We start from the raw sequence: 27,373 nt of genomic DNA on the forward strand, positions 1-27,373 counted from the left end.
AGAAACTGGTGCTACAAAAATAAATATAAAACAAATATACATGTTTACATCTGTTACTTACAACATAAATACACATTATTTACATGGTCAAAACCTCAAAAACTCCAGCATGTTTCTTCCATGATTCTCAACATGACTAAGAAGTAGGGATAACAATAAAAAAAGCATAAATACACCACACACCATTTATATTTTTGCTTTTAAAGGACTGTTCAATACAAATCTATGAATACAAAGTTTGGGGGTATATGTTCTAAGAGCAAAGTCTAGTGTACTATTTTATCTACGACCAGTACATTTTAGAAGTTTCATTCTGCTTTGTTCTCTCATTAGAATACATCCATTACGGTATAGATTAAAACTGTCTTTTGTAGAAAGGCTTTCTGAGGAAGTTATATCAAATAAAAAAAAGTCACTTTACTTGAAAGCCAACAAAGTTATTTATTAGACTTATGTACCTATAAGGAGCTTTAATTATTCAAAACTAGGAGCTGGATTAGAAAACATCAAAAGGATGGAAGAAAGACACTGTAATTTCTGTTTGATGTAATCTGGTAATTTTTCATTTTCTCCATACCTAAGTGAAGCAAAAGAAAAAAAAGACAAAAACATAACCTAATTAATTTGTTTGTATGAAAGTACCAAAAGGCGTATACTATTTTTCAGTAATTCTTCAATGAAAGAGGCACCTCAGAAAAATCACACAAATTATTTAAGTAGATACCTAAATCAAGTTAAGCATATCATTTGTTTTCTTTTAAAATAGGCCACTTTATAAGTGTATTTAAATAAAAAAAAGAAAATTAGGTCAAATACTTGAGCTGACTTGAGAACTGGATTCTTCATTAAACTGAAGGCCTTAATCTAAAGAACATACAAAACCATATTAAATCATTTATTTCAACAGATAGAGAAAAGAAAATTATATAGCAAAGGGCTAAACCTCAACCATCATTTTAAGAGCTTACCTAGTTGTTTGACCATTTGGTGATGTATAACTGATAGAAGACACTCCTGCCTGGACAACCAACTGGGACCCATCATTGAACTGAACCCACACAGCTCCACTAGTTAACTAGAAAAATAATAAGTATGCAAAATTACTATACAGTAGAAGATTTAAAGTTCTTAAAAGGTACTCATGTTCAACAGGTTTTACAAATGGTTAAAAGAAAAAAAAAACCAATGCTCGGAGCTCTTGGGTGGCTCAGTCACTTAAACATCTGACTCTTGATTTCGGCTTGGGTCATGATCTCAGGGTCCTAGGATCAAGCCCTTGTCGGGTTCCCCACTAAGCAGGAAGTCTGCTTGCCTCCTGCTGCTCCCCCACTGCTTGCACTCCAATGTGCACGCTTAAATAAATTAATCTTAAAAAAAAAAAAAAAAAGGCAACGCTCTCAAGAAACTACAAATGTGGGGCTGTGATGTTAGTAGCATTGAGAATATTCACATCTTTTCCGATTATTCCTTTAATAGCTATGACATTAAAATATTAAAATTATTCTAAATGAATCCATTTTCCCATTCATTTCTACTACAATGTCTCAGTAGTTTTGTGTCCCTCCTGCCAACAGCATTTCTAATAAAGAAGAGATTTAGGAAATACAAAAGTAATATTTTCTTGAATTAGGATTTCCCTCTATTCTTTGCTCTTGAGCCACAGAATTTCTCTTCTGCCTGTACACTTTAGCCTTTGCAACTTACTCCTTTAGCCACTGATATTTGATATAGTCACTAATATACAATGTGGCACTCCAAAGAGAAGAGAGAAGACATGGGCACTGGAATCAAACAGACCTGAGTTTACACCAGACTCTGCCAACTACCGAGTAGGACTGGGCAAGTCAATCAACGATTATAAGCCATAATTTTACTATCTATAAAAGGAGGTAACACCAACTTTACTGGGTTTTATTTTGGGGAATAACAAGACAATACACATGAGAAACAATATAACAGGTACTGAACAAATGCTGAGTTCCCTTCATTTATTTCCTACCCCCATAAATGTCTAAGATGCATTTTTCTTCCCTGGCAAATAAAAATTACATGTACTTAAAAAAAATGTACTATGCTCAAGTATGAAAGCTTCAGCTTTCAGATAATATATACCTATAGGCTCACACCTACATATAATTCTTTAAGTTTGAAACTCAATGTGGACTTAATTTTTAAATGCAAAAATTCTTTTCTGCCAAAGGATAATAGATTACAAACAGTAATCTATTATTAATAGATTAATAGTAATAGACTACAAACAGTTTGTAAAACTTAAGTCATGAACATCATTCTCAATTACCAACAAGTAGCCATTATCATGACACCTCTTTTCTGTTGTGGTTTCTTTTTTTTAAAGATTTTATTTATTTATTTGAGAGAGGGTGTGTACATGCAGGGGGAGCGGCATAAGTAGAGGAGGGGTAAGGGGCAAAGCAGACTACTGCTGAGTGTGGAGCCCACAGCAGAACTCAATCCCAGGACCCTGAGATCATGACCTGAACTGAAGGCAGATACTTAACTGACTTAAGCCACCCAGGTGTCCCTCTATTCTGTTTTTCTTAATTTATTTTTTAAATTGAAGCACTGTTGACATACAATGTTACGTTAGTTTCAGGCATACAACATAGTGATTCAACAATTCTATAGAGTACTTAAAGCTCACCATCTGTCACAACTTTATTACAGTATTATTGACTACATTCCTTATGCTGTACTTTCCATTTCTGTGACTTATTTATTTTATAGCTGGAAGTGTGTACCTCTTAATCCCTGCCACCTAGTTAGCCAGTCCTCCTCCCCTCTGGCAATGACCAGTTTGTTCTCTGTATTTATGAGCTTCTTTCTGTTTTCTATTTTGTTTTTTAGCTTCCACATGTGAGTGAAATCATTTATTTATTTTTCTGTCTGACTTATTTCACTTGGCATAATACCTTCTAGGCCCATCCATGTTGTCACAAATGGCAAGATTTTATTTTTTTTTCTTATGGCTGAGTATATACACATATATTTTTTCATGTATGTATCTCTGTATATTTATTTATTAATTTTAAGTAGGCTACATGCCCAACGTGGGGCTTGAACTCATAGCCCTGAGATCAAGTTGCATGCTTTACAGACTGAGTTGGTCAGGTGCCTCTACACATATATCTTCTTTATCTATCAGTGAACATTTGGGTTTAAGACACTTGTTTTTAAAACTTTAAAAACAAATCACTTACACCTTACCAATTTATTAACAATACCTAGAGTTCTCCAAGTGTATACAAATAAAAAATGTCTAAAATTTTAATATAACCAATGTAAAAAAGGTGTAAAAACTTTCTTGCAAAGAGAAATATTTAAAATTATTTACTTTTTTGATAATTGTCTAATGACTATGAAAACTAAAGAAATTCAGAGTGAGAAAATTCACTTCACTATAAAAAACTTCTCACCTGTGTAGCCCAACCAATATTTTTCACAAAAACAGATTTCAAAAGTTGTGCTGATTTAGGAAGACAATCTTTTAGACTACTAGAAGAGATGTTTGTTTCAGAAGCTGCAGCCATAAAGCCATGTCCTTCATTTGTAACCATCTACAAACAGTAAAGGACAAGAAGATATTATTCCTTGGCATTTTTACAAGGCAACTTCATCAAAACTGAAAAAAAAACTAGATGTTCATTAGCTGAAAAAAAATTTGTTTAATTTATTTTAAAGAGAGAAGGAGAGAGAGCACGAGGCAGGGAGGGGAGGATCAGAGGGAGAAGCAGACTCCCCGCTGAGCAAGGAGCCCCACACGTTACTAGATCCTGAGACTCCATGATCATGACCTGAGCTGAAGGCAGTCACTTAACCAACTGAGCAACCCAGGCACCCCCAAAATAATTCTTTAATAACAGAGTTAAGAAATGAAAATATAGGGACACCTGGGCGGCTCAGTCAGTTAAGTGCCTGCCTTCGGCTCAGGTCATGATCCCAGAGTCCTGGGATCTAGTCCCACATCAGGCTCCTTGCTCAGCAGGAAGCCTGCTTCCCCCTCTCTCCCTGCCTGCCTCTGCCTACTTGTGATCTCTCTTTCTGTCAAATAAATAAAGTCTTTAAAAATTTAATTAATTAATTAAAGCGTTAACCAAAAAATGCAAATATATAACCGCATTATGGAAAACTAGAGAAATATAGAAGAAAAATCATATGGTTGCTGTTTTCATTTAGGTAGATTTCTTTTGTCTTTTGTTTCCCAAAGGCATAATTTTTCATAACTGCAATTGCAATATATATGTACATGTGTGTGAGTATATATACACACAGATCTATTTCCTTAATGTTTCATTTTTCTATATTGCAATATAGTATTTATAGGCATGACAGTTCATGGAATAAAAAATTAATAAGTTTTTGTAAACAATGTTCTAACATGGATATTAAGGCATTCGATGTTATTTTATTAGTAAAAATAAAATGATTCATATAATAATATATTTAGCTTACAAGGGTAACATTTACACTGAGACCTGAAGGATGAGAAAGAATTAGCCATTAAGAGGTTAGGGAAAAGTTCCAGGTCAAGTGAATAGCATGTGAAAAGGCCTGTATGCTTGACTTACTTGAAAAACTAAAAGAAAGCATAGATAGTGCAGGGTAAAGTAGGCAGGGGAGAAGTTGACAAATGATAGAAAGGCCACAGTAAGGAATTTAAATTTTATATGAAAGGCAAGAGGCAATCACTGAAGAGTTTAAAGTATAGGAGTTAACATATATTTACTTACAGGAGGATTAAGCATTGGTGCCAGTTTTGAAGAAGCAGCATTATTTATCATTTTATTCAAAGATGCTCTATCACTCATCAGGTAGTTTGGATCCACAGAAGTAGGAGGTGATAAGACCTTAGGTGAACTAGTATTTCCAGGTTTTCTGAAGGGGAAAGAAATGTCCAAATATATTCCCTTAAAGCTTTCAAATTATAGAAAACTTAAAAGTGTCCATAGTGTAAACACTAAACTTTTTTTTTTAACATTTCCAACACATCTTAGCCATATTTAAAAATTTTTCAAACATTTACCTTCCTATAATTATTGGGAAAAAGGGAGCACTTCCACTTTTCTTTTCCTCCTCTGAAATTATGGATTCCAGTGCTAAGCAAATACGATGACCCTATTTCAAAAGAATACAGCTGTCATTATTTCACCTATCATTTGGAATCACTATTAACTTGTATGAAAAACCTACCACAACTAGGTACATACCTCATTTGCATGGTCCATATACATTTTTATTTCCCCTTTCAAGCTACTAATTTCACTTTCACTTTTTAAGGTATAAGATTTCCCAGTCTTTTCAATCACCTGAATTAAATCTTCGGTTTTGTGTATCTTTGCTCCTTAAAGAATAAAAAGAAAAGACTCTTTTATTATTTCTTTAAATATTCCTGTGTTTGTACTCATTATCATGCTAATGCATAAAGATCAAGGTATTATTTATATTCACTCATTGATCATTAAAAAATGAGGCTGTGAATATATTCAATAAATATAGGCCATCCATTTTTTTTCCTTCATATATCTGGCGTAAATCTGATACTTTTATGATATTTTTAAAAATCACATAGGGGCGCCTGGGTGGCTCAGTGGGTTAAGCCTCTACCTTCGGCTTGGGTCATGATCCCAAGGTCCTGGGATCAAGCCCCGCATCAGACTCTCTGCTCAGCGGGGAGCCTGCTTCCCCCTCTCTCTCTGTCTGCCTCTCTGCCTACTTGTGATCTCTGTCTGTCAAAAAAATAAATAAAATCCTTAAAAAATTTTAAAAAAAATTAAAAATCACTGATCTCATACAAAAACACAATTGAAGGATAGCTATTATTACAGGTATACTGTATGAGTGTATGTGCTAGGTGTCCCTTAAAAGGAGGTTTTACAGATTAAAAAGTAAATCATCTTTAGATTTAGGAAAACATATTCTCTTGTTCAACCCTATCTTTTTGCCACATTTTTTTTTCTAAGATTTTATTTATTTATTTATATTTATAATTCTCATCATTTGGTAAATGTCCATTTGAGTTTCTGCTAAGAAGTAGGATATTTATTTAAGGTGATTCTGTACTATCAACCTGAATGTTATTAAATCTGAGCTAAATAGGGAAAGAGAACTAATATACATATTGGAGAATAAGCTGTTTACATGAAAGTATATACAAATAAATTTGGTTAACATATTTAACATATAGTACACTGTGCTGTGTAACTAATTTGTATAAATATATAGCTTATAAACTGTGGTGCTGAATTAAAAAAAACAACTACTAAATTATAAACTAAAGGGGAAAAATTATCATTTCTAAATGGTACTTACCATCATAAAACCAAACCTCAAAATCAGCATCAGGGGAATTCTCCATTAAAATGCATTTAGCATATCTCGTAAAATAAGTGATTTTGGGTGATTTAGATCTTACAAGGTGTACAAATCTGGAAGCATATTGATATTTTCGCCAGTACTTCTCTAGGGAAAAAAAGAAAAAAATTACGTAATAGTAGGAAATAAAGTGTTGACTTGACATATAAATTCCGTAAGTTTAATATTGATCACTACTCTTTCTACAAAAATTCAAGTTGATAGGTTAGAAACCTCATTACCAAAATAAAGATATTTTAGTCCTGCAAGTCTATTATTTTAATGAAAACTAAAGACAATATAATACAATCCCCAAGAAATATATAACAAAATCCGATGAGTAGTACCATGATAATTTAAAAAAATCTCTTCCTCTGAATCACTGACTCCTTATTATAAGTAATGATTCTAGAAATGTTTTAACAATTGAAATGAAAAAATTTCTACCTGAGATATCAGAATCAGACTATCAGGAAAAGATGTAGTTCTTTTTATGTTAGTAAAGCATAGAGTTTTGTGGTCCTAAAATTCAAAAGTCAGTTTTTACAATTCCCTGTAACTATAGTCACTTACAGTATTTAGTCTTGTTCTGTTTTGATTTCTAATAGGATTAGATTAGACAGGTTTTCTTGTTTGATTCTAAAAGTCACTTCAGTGAAGGCTTACTATTCAATATTTAATTCCCCTATCCATAAAATCCAGAAGCTGAATAAGAAGTCAAAATTGGTTAGCCATAATAACAGATGGTCATTTATGGAGCATAATAATGGTTTTAAAAGCCAAAAATTGATACTTTGTGTTGAATTTTAAACAAGATTCTTGACAAATTAGTAACTAAACAAGTGTACATATTATATTTGTGTGATATATGACTAATATTCCATAGTTTTTGCTTAAATATGTGATAACAGAGTATGAATAAACATTGGATTAGTAAGGTACACCATATCTCACCACATATAAAATATGAGAACATGAGTTATAGCCTGGTTGAAGCAAGACATTTATAATCTATGATATCCACACATATAGAGTTTACATATGTATAAGTCCATTATCTAAATTTATTCCTGATAAATTTACATACCTGGTAAATTGTCAAAGCAGTACCTACTGATGTTGTCAGTAGGGGGTGGTGGTCTGTCAGCAAGAGGAAAACCTCTTCCATCATTGGGATAATAAATAGTGATCTGTCAAAAAGTTTTTAAGAATTCTAATTATATGCCATTAAGTTCGAGTGCTATATTTCATTAGTAAAATTATGAAAAAGAGCTCACATGTAAAATTAAATATTATTTTATTGAAAATGTTAAATATTTTCTAGAAGTAATAAAGTTTAGATTTTGCTACAAGTTATAATTATTTTAAAAACCACATTAATTAAATATATGTAACATGGTATTTCAGTTTTTTAATTTCAGAGATATTATCATATTAAGAAAACCAATGTTTAAGTATTTTAATGATATCCTTGTAGAATGAACTGGAATGCTAAATGTTTAATGATGATTTAAAATTGCAAAATGAAGTAAAGCCACATTACCATATTTCCATCACTAGATATTTGAAGAACTTCTTTCACATATTCTTGTGATGTATGTTCCTTTAGAAGCTCCACACATACCTCCTCTGAATCAAGTATGCTAACCTAAAAAACAAGAAGGTAACATTAGTAACAATTCTCTTGTATACTATAATAGCTCTGACATATATAATACTTAAAAGTACTTAACCATAGCAGAAACAAAAATTCAAGTCAAAATCAAATGGCTGCTTCTCTCCAACAGTCTACACCAGAGCTGTATTTGAGCACAATTGTGAAACATAAGGAGCAAAGGTAAGAAGGCATAATTAAGTGTGAAATGATAACCAGTGAGGAAAATGAAAGCAGAAGGTATGGGTGGAGAATAAGGACTTTGAAAAGACAATAGCAAGCCAAACAAAGGCAAGACTGGGTGAATAGAAAACAAGGTACAAAGAGGAGGAAGATGGAATTAAAAAATAAAAATTGCTATTTCCAATTCATACATCAATGTAAACTCTAAACTTGATTTTGTATATATTCTTTTTCTTTAGTTCCAAATGTTAAAAAAAATTTTTTTTTAGTTTAACTTTTTGATGAGACTAAATACTGAAAAAATTAAGACAAAAGCAAAAAGCAGTATTAAATATTAATTCAGTAACTGGAATTGTGAATAAAATAATATTTAACACAGTATTTAGCCACTGTTACTTTTATTTTTTTTTAATTTAAAGATTTTTATTTATTTATTTGACAGACAAAAGATCACAAGTAGGCAGAGAGGCAGGCAGAGAGAGGAGAGGGGAAGCAGGCTCCCCATTGAGCAGGAAGCCCAATGTGGGCCTTGATCATGGACCCTGGGATGATGGCCTGAGCCAAAGGCAGAGGATTTAACCCACTGAGCCAGCCAGGCACCCCCCACTGTTACTTTTAAATGTTTCTCATTACCAGTAATTTAAAATTCAAAGCTTATCAGTATCAATTCACCATTCTTAAAGTAGCTAATAGAAAACATTAGCTATTTTTCCATAAATTCCTAGTTTTTACTTTTAAATGAGTTTATCATGGAAATATCAAAAGTACAGGAACTAAAAGAAACATATTTGATATAAGAAACCACATACCCAAGGAAAATATCACATAGTAATTTAGAAAAATGATAGACATACCACAGCCTTTTTGGTTTTCTGTCTAATCGGTTTTAACCTGTAAGCAGTCAAAGGAGATGTAATGCCTCGTAGCGTACGTTTCTGATAACCCAATGGTGGCTCCATACCCCTAGTTTTGCTTTGCTCAGAAAGAGGATCTGAGCCAAAAATAGATTCTTGTTGAATTATCTCAGGTTTACTTTGAAATGCAGTCATAAATTTCATGGTATTCAACTGTTTTGCAGGATGAACATTATCAGAAGCATCAGAACTCTTTTTGGCTCTCATATCAGTCCAAACATTTCTTGATGTGTCCTGCAAGTCTGGATGGCCTTGGAAATCTCTTCTTGGGCTAATGCTGTTGTGTTCAGTAGTTTCTCTTAAATGATCTGCAATATACACAGATTGAAGCAAGTTAGTGAAAATGAAAAACAAAAAACAAAAAACAAAAAACAAGTCTACACAACACAATGTCATGCTAGTATGATTTTGTTTTGAAGTTCAAAAGAAATCTAGTAAAAAAATGTTTATAATATTTCTAACAAATAAGCAGTTTTAAGATATGACATAATACAAGAATGACTTTAAAAGATTTTATTTATTTATGTGAGAGAGAGAGACAGAGAGACAGAGAATTAGCTTAGGCAGGCAGGAAGAGGCAGAGGAAAAGGGAGAAGCAAGACTCCACACTGAGCAGGGAGCATGATGTGAGGCTCAATCCCAGGAATTTGGGATCATGACCTGAGCAGAAGGCAGATGCTTAACTGACTGAGTCACTCAGGCTCCCTAAGAATGACCTTAAAAGAACATTTTAATCCAGATTGCAAAAATATACCTTTATACTCCTAAAACTAAGAAAAGATATTAATATGAAATTTGTTTTTCAGTCAAGGCAAAATTTAGGGTCACTTACTAATTCTAAAACAAGTAACTGCCAGTGTTCCAACAAGTACAGGTAATATGTAATATTATTAATAATTAATAATGTAATATTAATATTCTATGTAATATGTAAATTTACCTCTTTAAGCTGTGGACTGTCTGACCATCTTTACTTATAAAATATGCAAATAAAACAAAAAACAATATATGAAATAGTTGTAATGTTATTATTAATATTTAATATTATGAGTGTATTTGCACCACATTTTTTTTTAGATTTTATTTATTTATTTGACAGACGGGAGATCACAAGTAGGCAGAGAAGCAGGCAGAGAGAGAGGAGGAAGCAGGCTCCCTGCCGAGCAGAGAGCCTTATGCAGGGCTCCATCCCAGGACCCTGGGATCATGACCTGAGCCGAAGGCAGAGGCTTTAAGCCACTGAACCACCCAGGCACTCCATTTTGCACCACATTTTTAAAAAGCTCTTGTTGAATTTTACCTATTTATATTTTATATGGTTTTAGAGTTCACACGGGAACATTAATTTTTTAAAGCCCCTTAAGTGATTAGGCTATATAGATCTCTGTAAGGCAATTTTTCAAATGCTAAACTCAAAAATATATATTGCATTTTTTCCCTAAATGACTTGTTAGTGCTTTCTTTCCTCCTACTCCCATGAAAGAAATATTTTGTACCAAATAATATATTTTAAAATTGCAGCAGCACTACTAGATTATAAACAAACTTATTTCTCCATCTCAGATATACCCCGATTACCAAATAAAAGTATCTATCTATAAACACGACAGAAGGTTAAATGCAAGATTAAGTACATGGCAATTTTATAGTTTAAAAACCACAAATTTGAATTACCATCATAAAGTACACATAAAAAGATTAATTCCCTTTTGGGTTCTTGAAAATAATGTATTTTTAAAAAGAAAAAAACAGATGGTTGAGGTAACATAACAACTCTGCTTAAATTATAGTCATATTATGTACTCTGTCTGAAGTAATATAATACTTAGTAAGAAATGATCTCCTCCTCCCCATATGTTTTCTTTATTATTCTCTTTTTTTCCATGGTATTTCCAACCCTACCTTCTGTGAGTCTGTCGTGTTTATTAATAAGAAATGTTGAACTGTCAAACTCTAAATCTAAAATAATGACTTGGATGACAGCTGTTTTTTTGTTTTTTTGTTTTTTTTTTAAAGATTTTATGTATTTATTTGACAGAGATCACAAGTAGACAGAGAGAGAGAGGAGGAAGCAGGCTCCCTGCTGAGCAGAGAGCCCGATGTAGGGCTCGATCCCAGAACCCTGGGATCACGACCTGAGCCAAAGGCAGAGGCTTTAACCCACCGAGCCACCCAGGCACCCCAGGATGACAGTTGTTCAAAAATGTTTAGGTTTTGGGGTGCCTGGCTGGCTCAGTCAATAGAGCATGTAACTTTTGTTTGTTTGCTTGTTTTTTTTTTTTTTTTTTTTTACAGATTTTATTTATTTGAGAGAAAGAGAAAGAGCATAAGCAGGGGAAGGTGGAGAGGCAGAAGGAGAAAGAGAAGCAGGGGCCTGACGTAGGGCCTGATCCTGGGACTCTGGATCAAGACCTGAGCCAAAGGTAGATGCTTAACCGACAGCCACCCAGGCACCCAGAGTATGTTAACTCTTGATCTCAAGTTTGTGAATTCAAGCCCACATTGGCCTAGAGTTCACTTAAAAAAACAAACAAACAAAAAAACCAAAAAACCCATTTAGGTTTTAGTAGCTGTGTACTTCAGTGTATGTAAAGTCCCACTGGTAAACCATGATGTCCACATTAGTGTCTACTTAAAAATAAGGTCAATCATCTTTTGATTATTTTATAGGCGCTGATAGTATGTGCTTCTTACAGATAGGATGCAAGAACAGAGATAAGGAATAAAGAGTACAGTTCATGAGCCAAACCGCTTGTATTGGAATCCTAGCTCCTCTGCTTTTAGGCAGTGTAGCGTAGCAAATTAAGCTCTGTGCAACACAATTCCTCATGTGTAAGATGGGGCTAATATTATCTTTGTATTTTTAAAAAGATTTTATTTATTTGAGAGAGAGAGAACAAGCAGTGGGGAGGGGCAGAGGGAGAGATAAACAGAGAGAGAAGCAGACTCCCCACTGAGCAGAAAGCCCAACACAGGGCTCCATCCTAGGACCCGGAGATCATGCGTGATTTGAGCGGAAGGCAGATGCTTAACCAACTGAGCCACCCAGGCACCCCTATCTTCATATTTGTTGTGTGTGAGAATTTAATAACTTAATATTTGTTAAGCATGACGGACAGTAGCTGATACAGCAAATACTCAAAATTAGTAAAGTTATTATTACTGTTATCGTAATATAGTTTATTGAAAATGTACTATTATTTTTTTTAAATGTATTATTTTCTCAAGAAAACCCAAACAGAAAACTCACCCTTTATTTGCAGATTCCCAAACCACTGTTGCACCATTTCAGTCTGAGTTGTCTGGTCTGGAAATGGAAAAGGAGTTTTTCCTGGACAAAGACGATTGGAGCTAAACAGAGAAAAAAAATTCTGATAAACTAATAAAAAAATTATCAGGTAATAACTTCTGATGAAAAAAAGATTTTAAAAATCTTTTGATCTGAATATTTAAACTGAAGCTAAATTTCCAGACTAAAATGCCCATGGTACTGTAACAATGTTTCTATATGGCTACTGCCCTCTGGTAATTTAAGCATAAAAATCAAAGATAAGAAAAAGGAAAAAACACTACAAGCATTAAAAAATGAGTCTTAATGTTAATAACATGATTACTCATCATTGGCTCAGCTTGTGTGTATGTGTGTGTGTGTGTGTGAGAGAAGGGAGAGAGAAGGATAGAAAAAGAGAACAGTTATTATCAGAGTACTTTAGGGATCAGATACATTTAATATGATACTTTGCACTGGAGACCTGCTTCCTATAAAATAAAAAATGAAACAAAATTCTCAAGTATTAAACACATTCATGAGCACATACACTCATTATGAAATTGTTTCTTAACTACAATTAAAAAATGATCATTCTGATTCTCTTTCTAATAAGAAATAGAAATCATAGCTAAGAAGTACCCCAGGAACATCGGACAATATTAGAAAAAATTAACCCTTCTTAGTTAGATGCAGTTCCCTATGTGTGCTAATATAACATTTATAGAAAAATAAAATGCTTTTGATAGAATTCTTACCATGCTTGATCATTATCAAGTCTTTCAAAAGATCCACAACTACTGGATGTCTTTTCCTTAAAGAAAGGCAAAATATTGACATTGCTGTTTGTAGGTGAGTATCTTTCTTCATTTTCATCTACTTCTGATCTTTTGGATTTTGAAAGCATTTCTGCTGAGTGACATCGTTCCATTGTATATGTTTTTGCTCGAGACTGACTTTTAGAAGTGCCAGATCTATCAGAGGAATGGGCTCTACGAAGGTATCGAGAATGTGGCCTTTCTTCCATATCCTGGGTTACTCTTCGCCTCCCACTATTACTGGTTTCTTGTTCTTGATTTCCCCACTGAGTATAAAGACTGCTTCCATCTCCTGAAGAGGAAAAATCACTTGAATTTTTATTATTTGGAAATATAGTCACTTTATTTGGGAGTGGCTGACCAATCAAAAGTCTTCTCCTATCAAAGAAACTACCACTTATACTGGTACTGGAAGAAGCTGTAATTGCAGTAGAAATTGTGGCATGTCCACTATCAATTGAGTCTTCTACAGTTCCTAAATCTTTACTTTTTGTTGAAGAATTTCGGGACATAAAAGGGTGGTCTAATATTGAAGACAGACTTAAACGATCTGCTGGATTTCTACGAAGTAACTGGTGAATAAGGTCCTTAGCCTCTCTTGTCAAAAAAGTTGGCATTTCATAATCTGCCAATACTACTTTATTTAATGTGTTCTTGACTGTGTCAGTGTCAAAAGGAGGTCTCCCAATAAGCAACGTATAAAACATACAGCCCAAGGACCAAACATCAGATTCAAGTCCATGTGCACTTCGAGTTGCAATTTCTGGTGAAATATAATTAGGAGTTCCACACAAAGTATAGTGCTTCTCATGTGGCATTTTCAACTGAGTTGCCAGCCCAAAGTCGGCAATCTTGATGTTCATATTACGGGTAAGTAAGAGGTTAGAAAGTGTGAGATCCCGATGTAATATGCCATGAGAATGGAGATACAACATTCCTGTGATGATCTGGTGCATAAAGTGTCGAGCTGTTGGAATGCAAAAAATAAAATTGACAATTTAGAAAATCTGATTCAGTATTTAGAATCTTAGAATTCAGTTTTTAGAAACCCAAGTTCATATGTGCCACAGTATTACATTAGAACACCAGCTTGCAGCTTAGTTCTACCAACCAAAATAATATTTTTATGATAATTCCATAATATTCTTTTAAGTCCCTTTAAAACAACTGGGAACTCCTTCTAATCTTTGTCCTTTCCAACTGATGAGTCTTCTATATAGTTAAGGAAAGCTTAATTATATTAGCAACTGGGGGAGACTGGACTACCTAGGGTCTCTAGAAGTCCGTAGCAATTAAGAGAAAATATTTATAATTGCACAAATAATTCGTAAATGTATTATAATTGTAAAAAAGAAAAAAAGAAAGCTAGTTCCTCCGATGACCTCACAAACCCTCACAAAAAATAACCACTATTAATGTGTTTATACTGTTTTATACCTTTGTGCTTATGTACGTTTGTCTACCAAAATACACTGTAATAAATGCTTTAAAATATAAAAATGGTATAAAAAATATAGTTCTGTTACTTTTCCCCCCACTTCACAGTATTTCTTGAAATATTCTCATGTCAGTACACATATTTTTTCTTCTTAAAGATTTATTTATTTATTTTAGGGGCACCTGGGTGGCACAGTCATTAAGCTTCTAACTCTTTTTTTTTTTTTTAAGATTTTATTTATTTATTTGACACAGAGAGATCACAAGTAGACAGAGAGGCAGGCAGAGAGAGAGAGAGAGAGGGAAGCAGGCTCCCTGCTGAGCAGAGAGCCCGATGTGGGACTCGATACCAGGACCCTGAGATCATGACCTGAGCCGAAGGCAGCAGCTTAACCCACTGAGCCACCCAGGCGCCCTAACTCTTGGTTTTGGCTCAAGTCATGATCTCAGGTCAGGAGATGGAGCCCCAGGTTGGGCTCTGTGCTTAGCAGGGAGTCTGCTTAATATTCTTTCTCCTTCTGCCCCTCCCTTACCCCTCACTCTCTAAAATAAATAAATCTTTAAAATAAAGATGTGCTAATCTTTTTAAAAAAGATTTATTTATTTGAGAGACAGAGGCAGAGAGAGCATGAGCAGGAGGGGCAGAAAGATCTCTGGTGTGGGGGCTCAATGTTAGGACCCTGAGATCACAACCTGAGCTGAAACTATGAGCTGGAGGCTTAACCAAGTGCATCACCCAGGTCCCCCATAAATTTTCATTTTATTTAATTGCTATCAATGAAAAGTTGGTCATTTCTGATATTTCAAGATTACAGAAAACATAGGAATAAACATTTTGTACCCACTTGTTTTCTTATGCATATGTATGGCATGGTTCTCTATGTTAAATTCAAGAAGCAGAAATGCTGGGTTGAAGGATAAAATTTAGATTTTAATACTTGCCAAACTGCCCTCCAAAAGGCTGTATTTTCATGCACATCCTTGTTAACATTGGGTAGTGTCAATCCAATGAGTTTAAAAAGAAAAAGGGTATTCCACTATTTTATTTGGCACTCTTATGATTATTATCGAGTTTAAGCATCTTTTTATTTATTTTTTGGCCATTTGTACTTTCCTTCTGTGAAGTCTGCCTATATTCCCTACCCATTTTTCTACTGCATTACCTTTTTTTAAAGCATCCCTTATATTTTTAATATTAAACATTAATTTAATATAATTTGTCAGTCATATATTTTACAAATATTTACTTCCTTTGTTTTAAATTTGACTTAATCTTTTGTCATTCATGTTCTTAATTTTATTAAGTCAAACTGATAATTCTTTTCCTTTATAGCTTTTGTAGATTTTCTTATTTAAGGCTTACTATTATACAGTATAAAAAAAAATGCAAGTCATCATTAATGTTTGTATAGCTTGTATTATTCAACTTGTATTACTACCTTATTTTGAGTCAAAGAATATGAATATTTGCATAACTCAATACATATGACCAAACTGCTTTTCAAATGGATTATATAGACTTAAATGTACCAAAAGTCCAATAGTAACCACACTTGTTAGCTTACCTACAATCTCAGTTACCAGGATAACTAGAAAACAATTATTTGTGTGATGACTCATGGACCTTATTTGATACTGATCCGAACTGTAAAATAGTTATTTATGAGAAACTCTGGAAGTTGAAACTGACTATGCATTTGATACTAGGGAATTACTGGGTATGATAATGACTTTGTGGCTATTATTACTTTTAAAAGTTCTTATTTTTTTAAAGACATACAACAAAATATTTACAGATATAAAGATGCCTATAATCAGCTTCAAAATACTCTGGAAAATTAGGGGAATAAGAAGGGTACAAATGAAACAATTTGACCATGAATTGATAGCTTTGGAAGCTGAGGTCTCATTATACTATTCCATCTACTTCTATTTTTGACATTTTCTATAATAAATTATTTCAATAGTTATTTATGTTTGACTTAGGAACTACTTTATAGACATCAATAACATTCTAAAAAGCTCTTCTCTAGACCTGAAAGGATACACACTATCAATGATTTAATTTAAAATGTGATTTTGGATTAAAAAAAAAAAAAAAGAAAGAAAAAGGGGCGCCTGGGTGGCTCAGTGGGTTAAGCCTCTGCCTTTGGCTCAGGTCCTGGGATCGAGGCCCGAATTGGGCTTTCTGCTCAGCAGGGAGCCTGCTTACCCCTCTCTCTCTGCCTGCCTCTCTGCCTACTTGTGATCTCTGTCTGTCAAATAAATAAAAAATTTTTAAAAAATAAAAAAAAAATGTATTTGGGGAAAGATGATAACAAATTTCTTCTTTTACTTCTGTAATGTTTAAATTATTTATAGAAATTAACAGCTTTTCTAATTTTGAGAGTTGGGGGTCTCCCTTTCTAGCCCAAAGTAATAATTTGAACAGTTTTATTAAACATTACAAAATACCACATTCTTCAAAAACTAGTTTTTAAAGAGTAAAATTTATATACACAAAAGAAAAAAAGCAGCCACCTACCTTCGTTTTCTGAGAATGGTTTCATTCTGTTCTTTAGATACCTGTTCATTTCTCCATTATGGCACATTTCTAATACTAGATACACATAATTGTTATCTTCAAAATAGTTATACAGCTGAAATGTAAAAGGGCATAGTAAATGATAATATACAAAAATTCAATGTCCTTGGTCACTTTTATAAAATTTGTATTACCTCTAAGATAGAAGGATGTTTCAACTGGCAATGTATTTTCACCTCATTTTGGACTCTCTGCACCATTCCAGCTTTGTACATGGCTTTCTTATCTATCTAAAAAATAACATGAAACATTTAAATGTTGCTGATGAACTTCCAAATGTGAGGTTTTCAAAAGTTAACTTTGAAGAGAAAGTATACTTTAAAATATTCTTAAGTCCTTTTATCTACATCTTTCTGAGATCAATTTACTCTGTTGTCTGTTTTCCCCATGCACCTAAGAGAGTGCTTGGCAGAGTAGACATTCAGTAAAAAAGTTTAGCCAATACATTCTAATATCCTCTCCCAACTTAAAGAATTTAATAGCACAACTATCATATCTATAACAACAACAACAAAAATCTACCCAAGCTTTATTTTTTTTTTTGTTTTTTTCACCCTGTTATTTTCTACTAGACAAGCTTTAAAATAAAACTTCCCTTTCCCTACTGGTTTAGATAAGTGATTCTTAATTTGTTTATGATACTCCTATCATAAACAATCAAAACATAGTATTTTTTTTTTAATTTTATTTTTTATAAACATATAATATATTTTTATCCCCAGGGGTACAGGTGTGTGAATCGCCAGGTTTACACACTTCACAGCACTCATCATAGCACATACCCTCCCCAATGTCCATAATCCCCCCCCCCCCAACCCCCCTCCCCCCATTAACCCTCAGTTTGTTTTGTGAGATTAAGAGTCACTTATGGTTTGTCTCCCTCCCAAAAACATAGTATTTTTTATAACAATCAAAACATAGTATTTTAGATTGTTACAGTTAATATAGAACTAGGCACAAATCCTATTCATTATTATAAACAAATTATTTGCTTTTCGATTTCTGTCAATTACAAGTTTGCATAATAACAAGTACTAGGTCTACTTAACATTAATGAAAATAAAACACTTATTTAAGCATAGTCAAGGATCTCCTAAAACATCTGTAATGTCAATCGTTGGACTTGGCATCATCGTTTTCTGCATAAGGGATGGGTTTCCCTCCACCCTTAATTTAAAAAAAAAAAAAAAAGCCCTCATAGGTAAGAAGTTTCTTACATCTTAAGTCACCTCTCTAATTACTTGCAAAGTAGAGGTGAAAAGTTGGTTAGTATATTCTTACCATTTTGATTGCTACTTCCAAACCAGTGTGAATGGACTCAGCTCTGTAGACACCAGCAAATGATCCTTTACCAAGCAGATTCCCAACTTTAAAATCCTTAAAAGTTAAAATTAAAGATATGTGTGATGACTCACATGAGTGAAAAAGAAGAAAGATAGGAAGAGACTGGAAAAAGATGATAAAATGGACCAAGAGGGGAATACGAATTCAAAATTCAAGCAGGTATTACACCTCGATACAGCAGGTGTCTGGGGTGGAAAGCATGTTGAAGCCTTGCGGGGATCCCTGAAAGTCCAGGCTGGGCTTCAGATACAGCACCCTAGTGAACTGCTTCCTCAACCTCAGCGCAACTTCAGCACCTTGCTCCCACCTCCAGCCAACCCCTGGGAGCAGAGGGCACGGCAAGAATCCCGCCGCATCTCCCGCCGGAGGTAACCGCCATCCCCTCGGAGAAGGGGGTGGCAGCTTTGCCCTGTTTTAGCGCGGCAGACCCGGCGGGATAGCCTTGGTGTCTGGAGACGGACGGGCGGGGCCGTGAGCGACTCACCTTGTCCCCTAACCCCCCAGCCTGAGGGGCGGGACGCTCCGCCCTAGACAGCCAGGCCGGCGGTTGGGACTCTCCCAAGGCACCTCGGCGCCCGCCCCGCAGCCGTTAGATTCGCCTGGTCTCCTTTTTGCAGCAGTCTCGAGTCCTGCCACTCCAGCTACCCTCCCCCCCAATCTGCCCCGGAGAAGATTGCCAAGACTTTTCACCTCGATCTTCTCCCCGATGCAAGTCGCCATATTTCCAGGCTCAGGCCTGTGCTCCGCAGATTAGCTTCCTTCACACAGTCCCTTCGAGGCAGCGCTCCAAGCAGCCAGCCGGTCTTGGCGCCCATCAGGCTTGGCTCTCTAGGCCGCCCCTCCGGGCGACCGCTGCACAGCCACCGAAAGGCCTCTCCCGCACCTTCCGAGACCTGGGCGGCGCCTCCGCGCTCCCATTTTGAAAAACTCGCGCCTGTTGTGGTCCCAGCCCGGCTAGCTGTGACGTAAAGAGACTGGTAGATCTGGAGAGGCTGCGCTGGGCGCGCATGCGCGGCAGGCTCTCCTTCACGGCCAAAGGGGCTAGAACCGGAAATGCTCCGGCCGCCCTGCGGCATTGCTCGGAAATGTTGGCAGTCATTCTTTCAGAAGGTTGGGTTTATGGTGGATAGAAGAGCTGTCCTGAAATATGAGACAACTGGTAGGCTACTCACTTGACAGTCTGGAAAGCTGTCTTCATTTTATGAAGGGTTTAAGGCGATTTTAAGGGGCGCCTGGGTGGCTCAGTCATTAGGTGCCTGCCTTCAGCTCAGGTCGTGATCCCGGGGTCCTGGGATCCAGCCCCGCATGGGGTTCCCTGCTGGGCGGGGAGTCCGCTTCTCTCTCTCCTGCTCCCGCTGCTTGTGTTCCCTCTCTCGCTGGGTTTCTGGCAAATAAATAAATAAAACCTTAAAATATATAAAATGATTTTAAAAGTTAAAATGTTTAAATTTGACAGAACAGCACTGGAAAAAAATTATTACCCAGTTTAAGCACCCTTTACACCTCTGTGTTTATTCCATATATTTTCATAACTGTAATGAAGGTGTGTGGTGCTTTGAGAAATTGAACTCCATTCTTTACTTTGGTAAATTGCTATTATTATATTATTTGTATAGCAACTTACATTTAAGATATCTCATACTTTTTATGCAATGCATTGATTAAAGGAGACATCTATAAGGTTTAAGTGATCCACTGAGAAGACTGAGATATTTAATAAGGATTTAAAACGAACTACACCACAAACTTAGATACTGTTTCTTTTTTTTTTTTTTTTAAGATTTTATTTATTTATTTAAGTGGGGGGGGTGCAGAGGGATAAGAGAGTCTGTCTCAAGTGGATTCCCCACTGAGTGGGGAGCCCCATGTGGGGCTCATTTCAGGACCTTGAGACCATGACCAGACCCCAAATCAAGAGTTGGATGCTTAATACAGTGAGCTACCCAGGCACCCCTAGATCTTCTGTTTCTAAATGGAAAAAACTCTTTTCTTCTACATTAATGGATATATTAAGTTTACATAAGTTTGCCTACCTGCAAGCTATAAAAAACTATTTAGACAAAAGTCAAAATTTCCCCTTCATTTCTCGAAATTCTTCCTTAAAGATTATATGTGATAATACTTGAGCAGTGGTTCAGGGTCCAGTCTTCCAATTAAACTTGCTTTTACTGTTGAGTTTTCAGAGATTCATATAATTCACTATTAATTGTGGGACTTTTTGGAAGGTATCCTTTATTCCATTTATATCAGGTATTATACTGACTTGTTAAAAAACACAATTTTTCGGGGCACCTGGGTGGCTCAGTGGGTTAAGCCTCTGCCTTCAGCTCAGGTCATGATCTCAGGGTCCTGGGATCGAGCCCTGCATCGGGCTTTCTGCTTAGCAGGGAGCCTGCTTCCTCCTCTCTCTCTCTGCCTGCCTCTCTGCCTACTTGTGATCTCTGTCAAATAAATAAATAAAATCTTTAAAAAAAAAAACCACAATTTTTCTTCTTTTGTTGTTTCTATTTTAATTCCAGTGTAGTTAACATACAGTGTTATATTAATTTCAGGTGTACAATATAGTGATTCAACAATTCCATATATCACCCAGTGCTCAACATGACAACACCAATTTCACCTATAACCCCTATCCCCCTCCCTTCTGGTAGCCATCAGTTTATTCTCTATAGTTAAGAGTCTATTTCTTGGTTTGTCTCTCTCTTTTTTTCCTTTGAGCATTTGTTTTGTTTCTTAAACTCCACATATGAGTGAAATCATATGATATGTCTTTCTCTAACTTACTCTGTTCAACATTATACTCTCTAGCTCCATCATGTTGTTGCAAATGGCAAGATTTCATTCTTTTTTATGGCTGAATAATATTCCATTGTATATATACCACTCCTCATTTATCCATTCATCAATCAATGGACAGTTGAGCTGCTTCCATTGTTTGGCTATTGTATATAATGCTGCTATAAACATCCTGGTGCATGTATCCCTTTAAATTAGCGTCTTCGTATTCGGCTGGGGGGTTAAATACCCAATGGTACAATTGCTAGATCGTAAGGTAGTTCTATTTATAACTTTCTGAGGTTCTATTTTAACTTTTCTAGCTATTTTAATTTTTGAAGTTCTATTTTAACTTTTATAGTTCTCCAGAGTAGCTGCACCAGCTTGCATTCCCGCCACCAGTACAAAGGGGTTCCTTTTTCTCCACATCCCTGCCAACATGTTGTTTCTTGTATTGTTGATTTTAGCCATTCTGACAGGTGTGGGTGGTATCTCATTGTAGTTTTTTTTTTTAAGATTTTATTTATTTATTTGACACAAAGAACAAGATCACAAGTAGGCAGAGAGGCAGGCAGAGAGAGGGGGAAGCAGGCTCCCCGCCGAGCAGAGAACCCGATGCGGGGCTCGATCCCAGTACCCCGGGATCATGACCTGAGCCGAAGGCAGAAGCTTTAACCCACTGAGCCACCCAGGCGCCCCCTCATTGTAGTTTTGATTTGCATTTCCCTGATTGTAAGTGATGTTAAGCACCTTTTTATGTGTCTGTTGGCCGTTTATATGTCTTCTTTAGACAAATATTTGTTCAGGTCTCTGACATTTTTTTAATTCGAGTATTCTTTCTTGGGGTTGTTGAGATTTATCAGTTCTTTATATATTTTGGCTACTAATGCTTTATCAGATATGTCATTTGCAAATATCTTCTCTCATTCCGTAGGTTGCCTTTTAGTTTTGTTGATTATTTCCTTTGCTGTGCAGAAGCTTTTTATTTTGATGTAGTCTCAGTAGTTTCTTTTTGCTTTTGTTTCCTTTGCCTCCAAAAGCATATCTAGAAAGAAGTTGCAGCCAATGTCGAAGAAGTTACTGCCTATGTTCTCTTCTAGGATTTCTATGGCTTCGAGTCTCACATTTAGGTCTTTCATCCATCTGAAATCAATTTTGTGTATGGTGTAAGAAAGTGGTCCAGTTTTATTCTTTTGCACATAGTTGACCAGTTTTCCCAACGTTTGATGAAGAGGTTCTTTTTCCCTTTGGATATTCTTTCCTGCTCTCTCAAAGTTTAATTGACCACAAATTGTGGGTTTATTTCTGAGTTTTTTTTCCTGTTCCATTGATTTATAGGTCTATATTTGCAGCAGTATGATACTGTTTTGATCACTACAGCTTTGTAATATAAATTGAAGCCTGGAATTGTGATGCCTCTAGCTTTGCTTTTTTTGTTTGTTTTGTTTTTGTTTTTTAAGATTCTTTTGGCTATTTGGGGTCTTCTGTGGATACTTATAAATTTTAAGATTGTTTATTCTAGCTCTGTGAAAAATGTTGGTGGTCTTTGATAGGGTTTGTATTAAATGTATAGATTGTTTGGGGTGCTTTAGACATATTAATAGGATTTGTTGTTCCAACCCATGAGCATAGAATGGCTTTCCATTTCTTTTTGTCATCTTCAATTTCTTTCATCAATGATTTATAGTTTTCAGAGTACAGTTCTTTTACTTCCTTGATTAGGTTCATTCTTAAATATCTTACTATTTTTGATGCAATTGTGAATGTAATCAGTTCTCTTTCTGCTGCTTCATTATTGGTGTATGGAAATGCCACAGATTCCTGTACATTGATTTTGTTTCCTGATACTTCACTGAATTTATCAGTTCTATCAATTTTTTGGTGTAGTCCTTCTGGTTTTCTATATATAGTATCATGTGATCTGCAAATAATGGAAGTTTTACTTCTTCCTTACCAATTTGGATGCCTTTTATTTCTTTTTGTTGTCTGATTGCTGTGGCTAGGACTTTCAGTACTATGTTGAATAAAAGTGGTAACAGTGGAAATCCTTGTCTTGTTCTTGACCATAGGGGAAAGGCTCTCAGTTTTTCCCCATTCAGGATGATATTACCTGTGCATTTTTCATATATGATCTTAATTATGTTGAGGTATGTTCCCTCTAAATCTACTTTTTTTAGGGTTTTTATTATGAATGGCTATTGTACTTTGTTAAATACTTTTTCTGCATCTATTTAAATGATTAAATGGCTCTTCTCCTTTCCCTTATTGATGAGATGTATCATGTTGATTGATTTGTGAACACCAAGCCATCCTTGCACCCAGGAATAAATCCCACTTAATTGTGCTGAATGATTTTTTTAATGTAATGTTGGATTTGGTTTGCTAGTATTTTCTTGAGGATTTTGCATCTAAGTTCATCAGGGATATTGGTCTGTAGTTCTCTTTTTTTGTGGTGTTTTTATCTGGTTTTGATACTAGGGTGATGTGAGCCTCCTAGAATGAATTTGGAAATTTTCCTTCCTTTTCTATTTTTTGGAATAGTTTGAGAAGATTAGGTATTAACTCTTCTTTAAATGTTTGGAAGAATTCACCTGTGAAGCCATCTGGTCCAGGACTTTTTTTTGTTGGGATTTTTAAATTACTGATTTAATTTCTTTGCTGATTATCAGTCCATTCAAGTTTTCTATTTCTTCCTGTTTCAGTTTTGATAATTCATGTTTCTAGGAATTTATCCATTTCTTCTAGGTTGTCCAATTTGTTGGCATATAGTTTTTTAAATATAATATTCTCCTAAAATTGTATTTCTGTGCTATTGGTTGTTATTTCCATTTTCTCATTTGTGATTTTATTTATTTGGGTCTTTTCTCTTTCCTTAAAATTAATTTTCAAAATGGCAATAAGTACATACCTATCAATAACTACATTAAATATAAATGTAAAAGTCCTTCAGTCAAGACACAGAGAGGCAGAATGGATAAAAAGGACACCCATCTATATTCTGCCTACAAGAGACTCACCTCAGACCTAAGGATGCATACAGAGACCAAAAATGAAGTGATGGAATTACATTCACTATGCAAATGGAAGTGAAAAAAGCCAGGGTAACAATACTTATATCAAGACAAAATAGACTTTAAAAATACAATTTAGCAAGACACAAAGAAGGACATTATATAATGTTAAAATGATCACTCCAGTGGGAGGATATAGCAATAGTAAATATCTATGCACCCAACACTGAAGTACATATATACATAAAGCAAATATTAATGACATAAAGGGAGAAATTGATGGTAATACAATAATAGTTGGGGATTTTAAAAATCCTCTTACATCAGTAGATAGGTCATCTAAGCAGAAAATCAATAAGGAAACAGTGTCTTTGAATAATACACTGGACCAGATGGACATAACAGACATATAAAGAACATTCTATCCAAAAAGAACACATTGTTTTCAAGGATAGATCTCCAGGATAGATCACATGCTAGGCCACAAAACAAGTCTCAATAAACTTAAGAAGACTGAAATCAGGGTGCCTGGGTGGCTCAGTGGGTTAAGCCTCTGCCTTCAGCTCAGGTCATGATCCCAGGGTTCTGGGATCGAGCCCCACATCGGGCTCTCTCCTCAGCAGGGAGCATGCGCCCCCTCCCCCCTGCCTGCCTCTCTGCCTACTTGTGATCTCTGTCTGTCAAATAAATACATAAAATTAAAAAAAAAAAAAGAAATAACAACTGACACCACAGAAATACAAAGGATTACAAGCGAATATTATGAGAAATAATATGCCAGCAAACTGACAGCTTAGGAGAAATGTATATATTTCTTTTTTAAAAATTATTTATTTGACAGAGATCACAAGTAGGCAGAGAGGCAGGCAGAGAGAGAGGAGGAAGCAGGCTCCCCACTGAGCAGAAAGCCCGATGCGGGGCTCAATCCCAGGACCCTGAGATCATGACCTGAGCTGAAGGCAGAGGCTTAACCCACTGAGCCACCCAGGCACACTGAATAATGGATATATTTCTAGAAACATACAATCTTCCAAAACAGAACCAGGAAGAAATAGAAAATCTGAATAGACCAATTACAAGTAATGAAATTAAAGTAGTAATCAAAAAACTACCAAAAAATAAAAGTCAAAGACCAGATGGATTCACAAATGAATTCTACCAAACGTTTAAAGAAGATTCAATGTCAGGATGCCTGAGTGGTTCAGTTGGTTAAGCATCTGCCTTTGGCTTAGGTCATGATCCCAGGTTCCTGGTATGGAATCCTGCACTGGACTCTGTGCTCAGTGGGTAGCCTGCTTCTCCCTCTTCCTCTGCCATTCCTTCTACTTGTATGCTCTCTCTCTTTCTGATAAATAAAATGAAGAAGGAGAAGGAGATGATTCAATGCCTGTTCTCCTCAAACAATTCCAAAAAATTCAAGAGGAAGAAAAGCTTCCAAATACATTCTATGAGTCTAGCATTACCTTGATTATAAAACCAGACAAAACACCATAATACATATATTATTATATGTTAATAAAAAATGTTTTTAAATGTGAAAAAAAAAAGAGTAACAAATGCTGGCAAGAGAAAAAGCACAGGCACACTTTTGGTGGGAATGTTAATTGGTACAGCAACTGTGGAAAACAGCATGGAGTTTCCCCAAAAAATTAAAAATAGAAAGTGTATGATCCAGAGGTGCCTGCGTGACTCAGTTGGTTAAACATTTAACTTTTGATTTCAGCTCAGATCATCATCTCATTGTTATCAGATCAAGCTCTGCATCAGTATGGAGCCTGCTTAGGATTCTCTGTCTTCCCCTCCCTCTGCCCTTCCCCCCACTAACACAGTCTCTGTCTCCCAAATAAATAAATAAATCTTAAAAAAAAAAATAAAGAAATAGTGTATGATCCAGTAATTCCACTACTGGGTATTTCCCTAAAGAAAATAAAACACTAATTTGAAAAGATATATGTACCCCTCTGTTTACTGCAACATTATTTACAATAGCCAAGATATGAAAGCAACCCAGTGTCTGTCAATAGATGAATTGATAAAGAACACACACACACACAGGAATATTACGTAGTCATAAAAAAGGATAAGATCTTGCCATTTGCAATAACATGGAGAGACATAACAAGTATTATGCTAAGTGAAATCTGAGAAAGACAAATAGCATATGCTTTCAGTTAAATATGGAATCTAAAAAACAAACTGAATAAAGAAACCAAAAGCAGAATCAGATATATAAATACAGAGAACAAACTAATGGTTGCTAGAGGGGAGAAGACTGGGGGATGTGCAAAATAGATGAAAGGGAATGGAAGAGGCAGGCTTCCAATTATGGAAATCATCGAATAGAAGGTATAGCATAAGGAATATGTCAATAATATAATAGCATTGTATGGTGACAAGAGGCAGCTACACTTGTAGTGAACATAGCATATTGTATAGCGTTGTTGAATCACTATGTTACATACTTGATACTAATGTACTAATATTGTGTGAACTATATGCAAATAAAAAGTAAATAAAATTTAAAACCAAAAATTCTAAAATTTATATGGAGAGGCAAAAACCCCAGAATAGCCAACACAGTATTGAAAGAAAAAAACAGAGTTGGAAGTTAGATACCATCTGATATCAGGAGTTATTATAAAGCTACAGTAATCAATACAGTGAGGTACTGGTGAAAGAACAGACAAGTAGATCAATGGAAAAGAATGTAAAGTCCACAAATAGACCCACCTTAATATAGTCAACTGATTGTTGACAAAGGAGCAAAGGCAATACAACGGAAGAAAGATAAGTCTTTTCAACAAATAGTGCTAGAACAGCTAGATAGCCAAATGCAAAAAAAAATAAAAAAATAAAAAGTGAACCTAAACATAGACCTTACGACCGTCACAAAAATTAACTAAAAATGGATCATAAACCTAAAAATAAAAACCAAAAACTATAAGACCTCCTAGCCAGTAACATTGCCAGAGAAAGACATACCATGGTTTCACTCATATGGAATTTAAGAAAAAAA

General features: G+C 35.2%; 1 protein-coding gene across 3 annotated transcripts; it reads right to left on the minus strand.

Moving 5' to 3' along the window:
- Nucleotides 1-416: 416 nt before the first annotated feature.
- On the minus strand, nucleotides 417-19,485 carry LOC111154602 (polo like kinase 4). Of its 3 annotated transcripts, XM_022514291.1 has the most exons (16): nucleotides 19,262-19,485; nucleotides 18,509-18,604; nucleotides 17,362-17,457; nucleotides 17,168-17,282; nucleotides 13,147-14,173; nucleotides 12,371-12,471; nucleotides 9,061-9,428; nucleotides 7,913-8,017; nucleotides 7,457-7,559; nucleotides 6,328-6,477; nucleotides 5,226-5,359; nucleotides 5,042-5,133; nucleotides 4,749-4,893; nucleotides 3,435-3,575; nucleotides 969-1,075; nucleotides 417-577 (listed from the first exon to the last, which is right to left on the minus strand). In XM_022514291.1, exons 1-16 carry the CDS (start codon nucleotides 19,289-19,291, stop codon nucleotides 475-477), a joined length of 2,913 nt encoding a protein of 970 aa, XP_022369999.1. In that variant the 5' UTR covers nucleotides 19,292-19,485; the 3' UTR covers nucleotides 417-474. The 3 variants fall into 3 exon arrangements, with proteins under 3 accessions (XP_022369999.1, XP_022370009.1, XP_022370017.1); XM_022514301.1 differs by lacking the exon at nucleotides 17,362-17,457 and having other exon boundaries at nucleotides 19,262-19,427; XM_022514309.1 differs by lacking the exon at nucleotides 19,262-19,485 and having other exon boundaries at nucleotides 17,362-17,453; nucleotides 18,509-18,553.
- Nucleotides 19,486-27,373: the final 7,888 nt, after the last annotated feature.

This window comes from Enhydra lutris, unplaced genomic scaffold, assembly GCF_002288905.1.
Source record: "Enhydra lutris kenyoni isolate GAN:26980312 unplaced genomic scaffold, ASM228890v2 scaffoldscaffold3, whole genome shotgun sequence".
NCBI lineage: Eukaryota > Metazoa > Chordata > Mammalia > Carnivora > Mustelidae > Enhydra > Enhydra lutris.

Coding starts and splice junctions, on each gene's coding strand:
- LOC111154602 (XM_022514291.1), bottom strand. CDS start 19,291: ATGGCGACTTGCATCGGGGAGAAGATCGAG. Junction 8,018..9,060: donor AGAAAACCAAAAAGGCTGTG/GTATGTCTATCA, acceptor CTTGTTTTTTAG/GTTAGCATACTTGATTCAGA. Junction 3,576..4,748: donor CACCAATGCTTAATCCTCCT/GTAAGTAAATAT, acceptor TACTGTTTGTAG/ATGGTTACAAATGAAGGACA.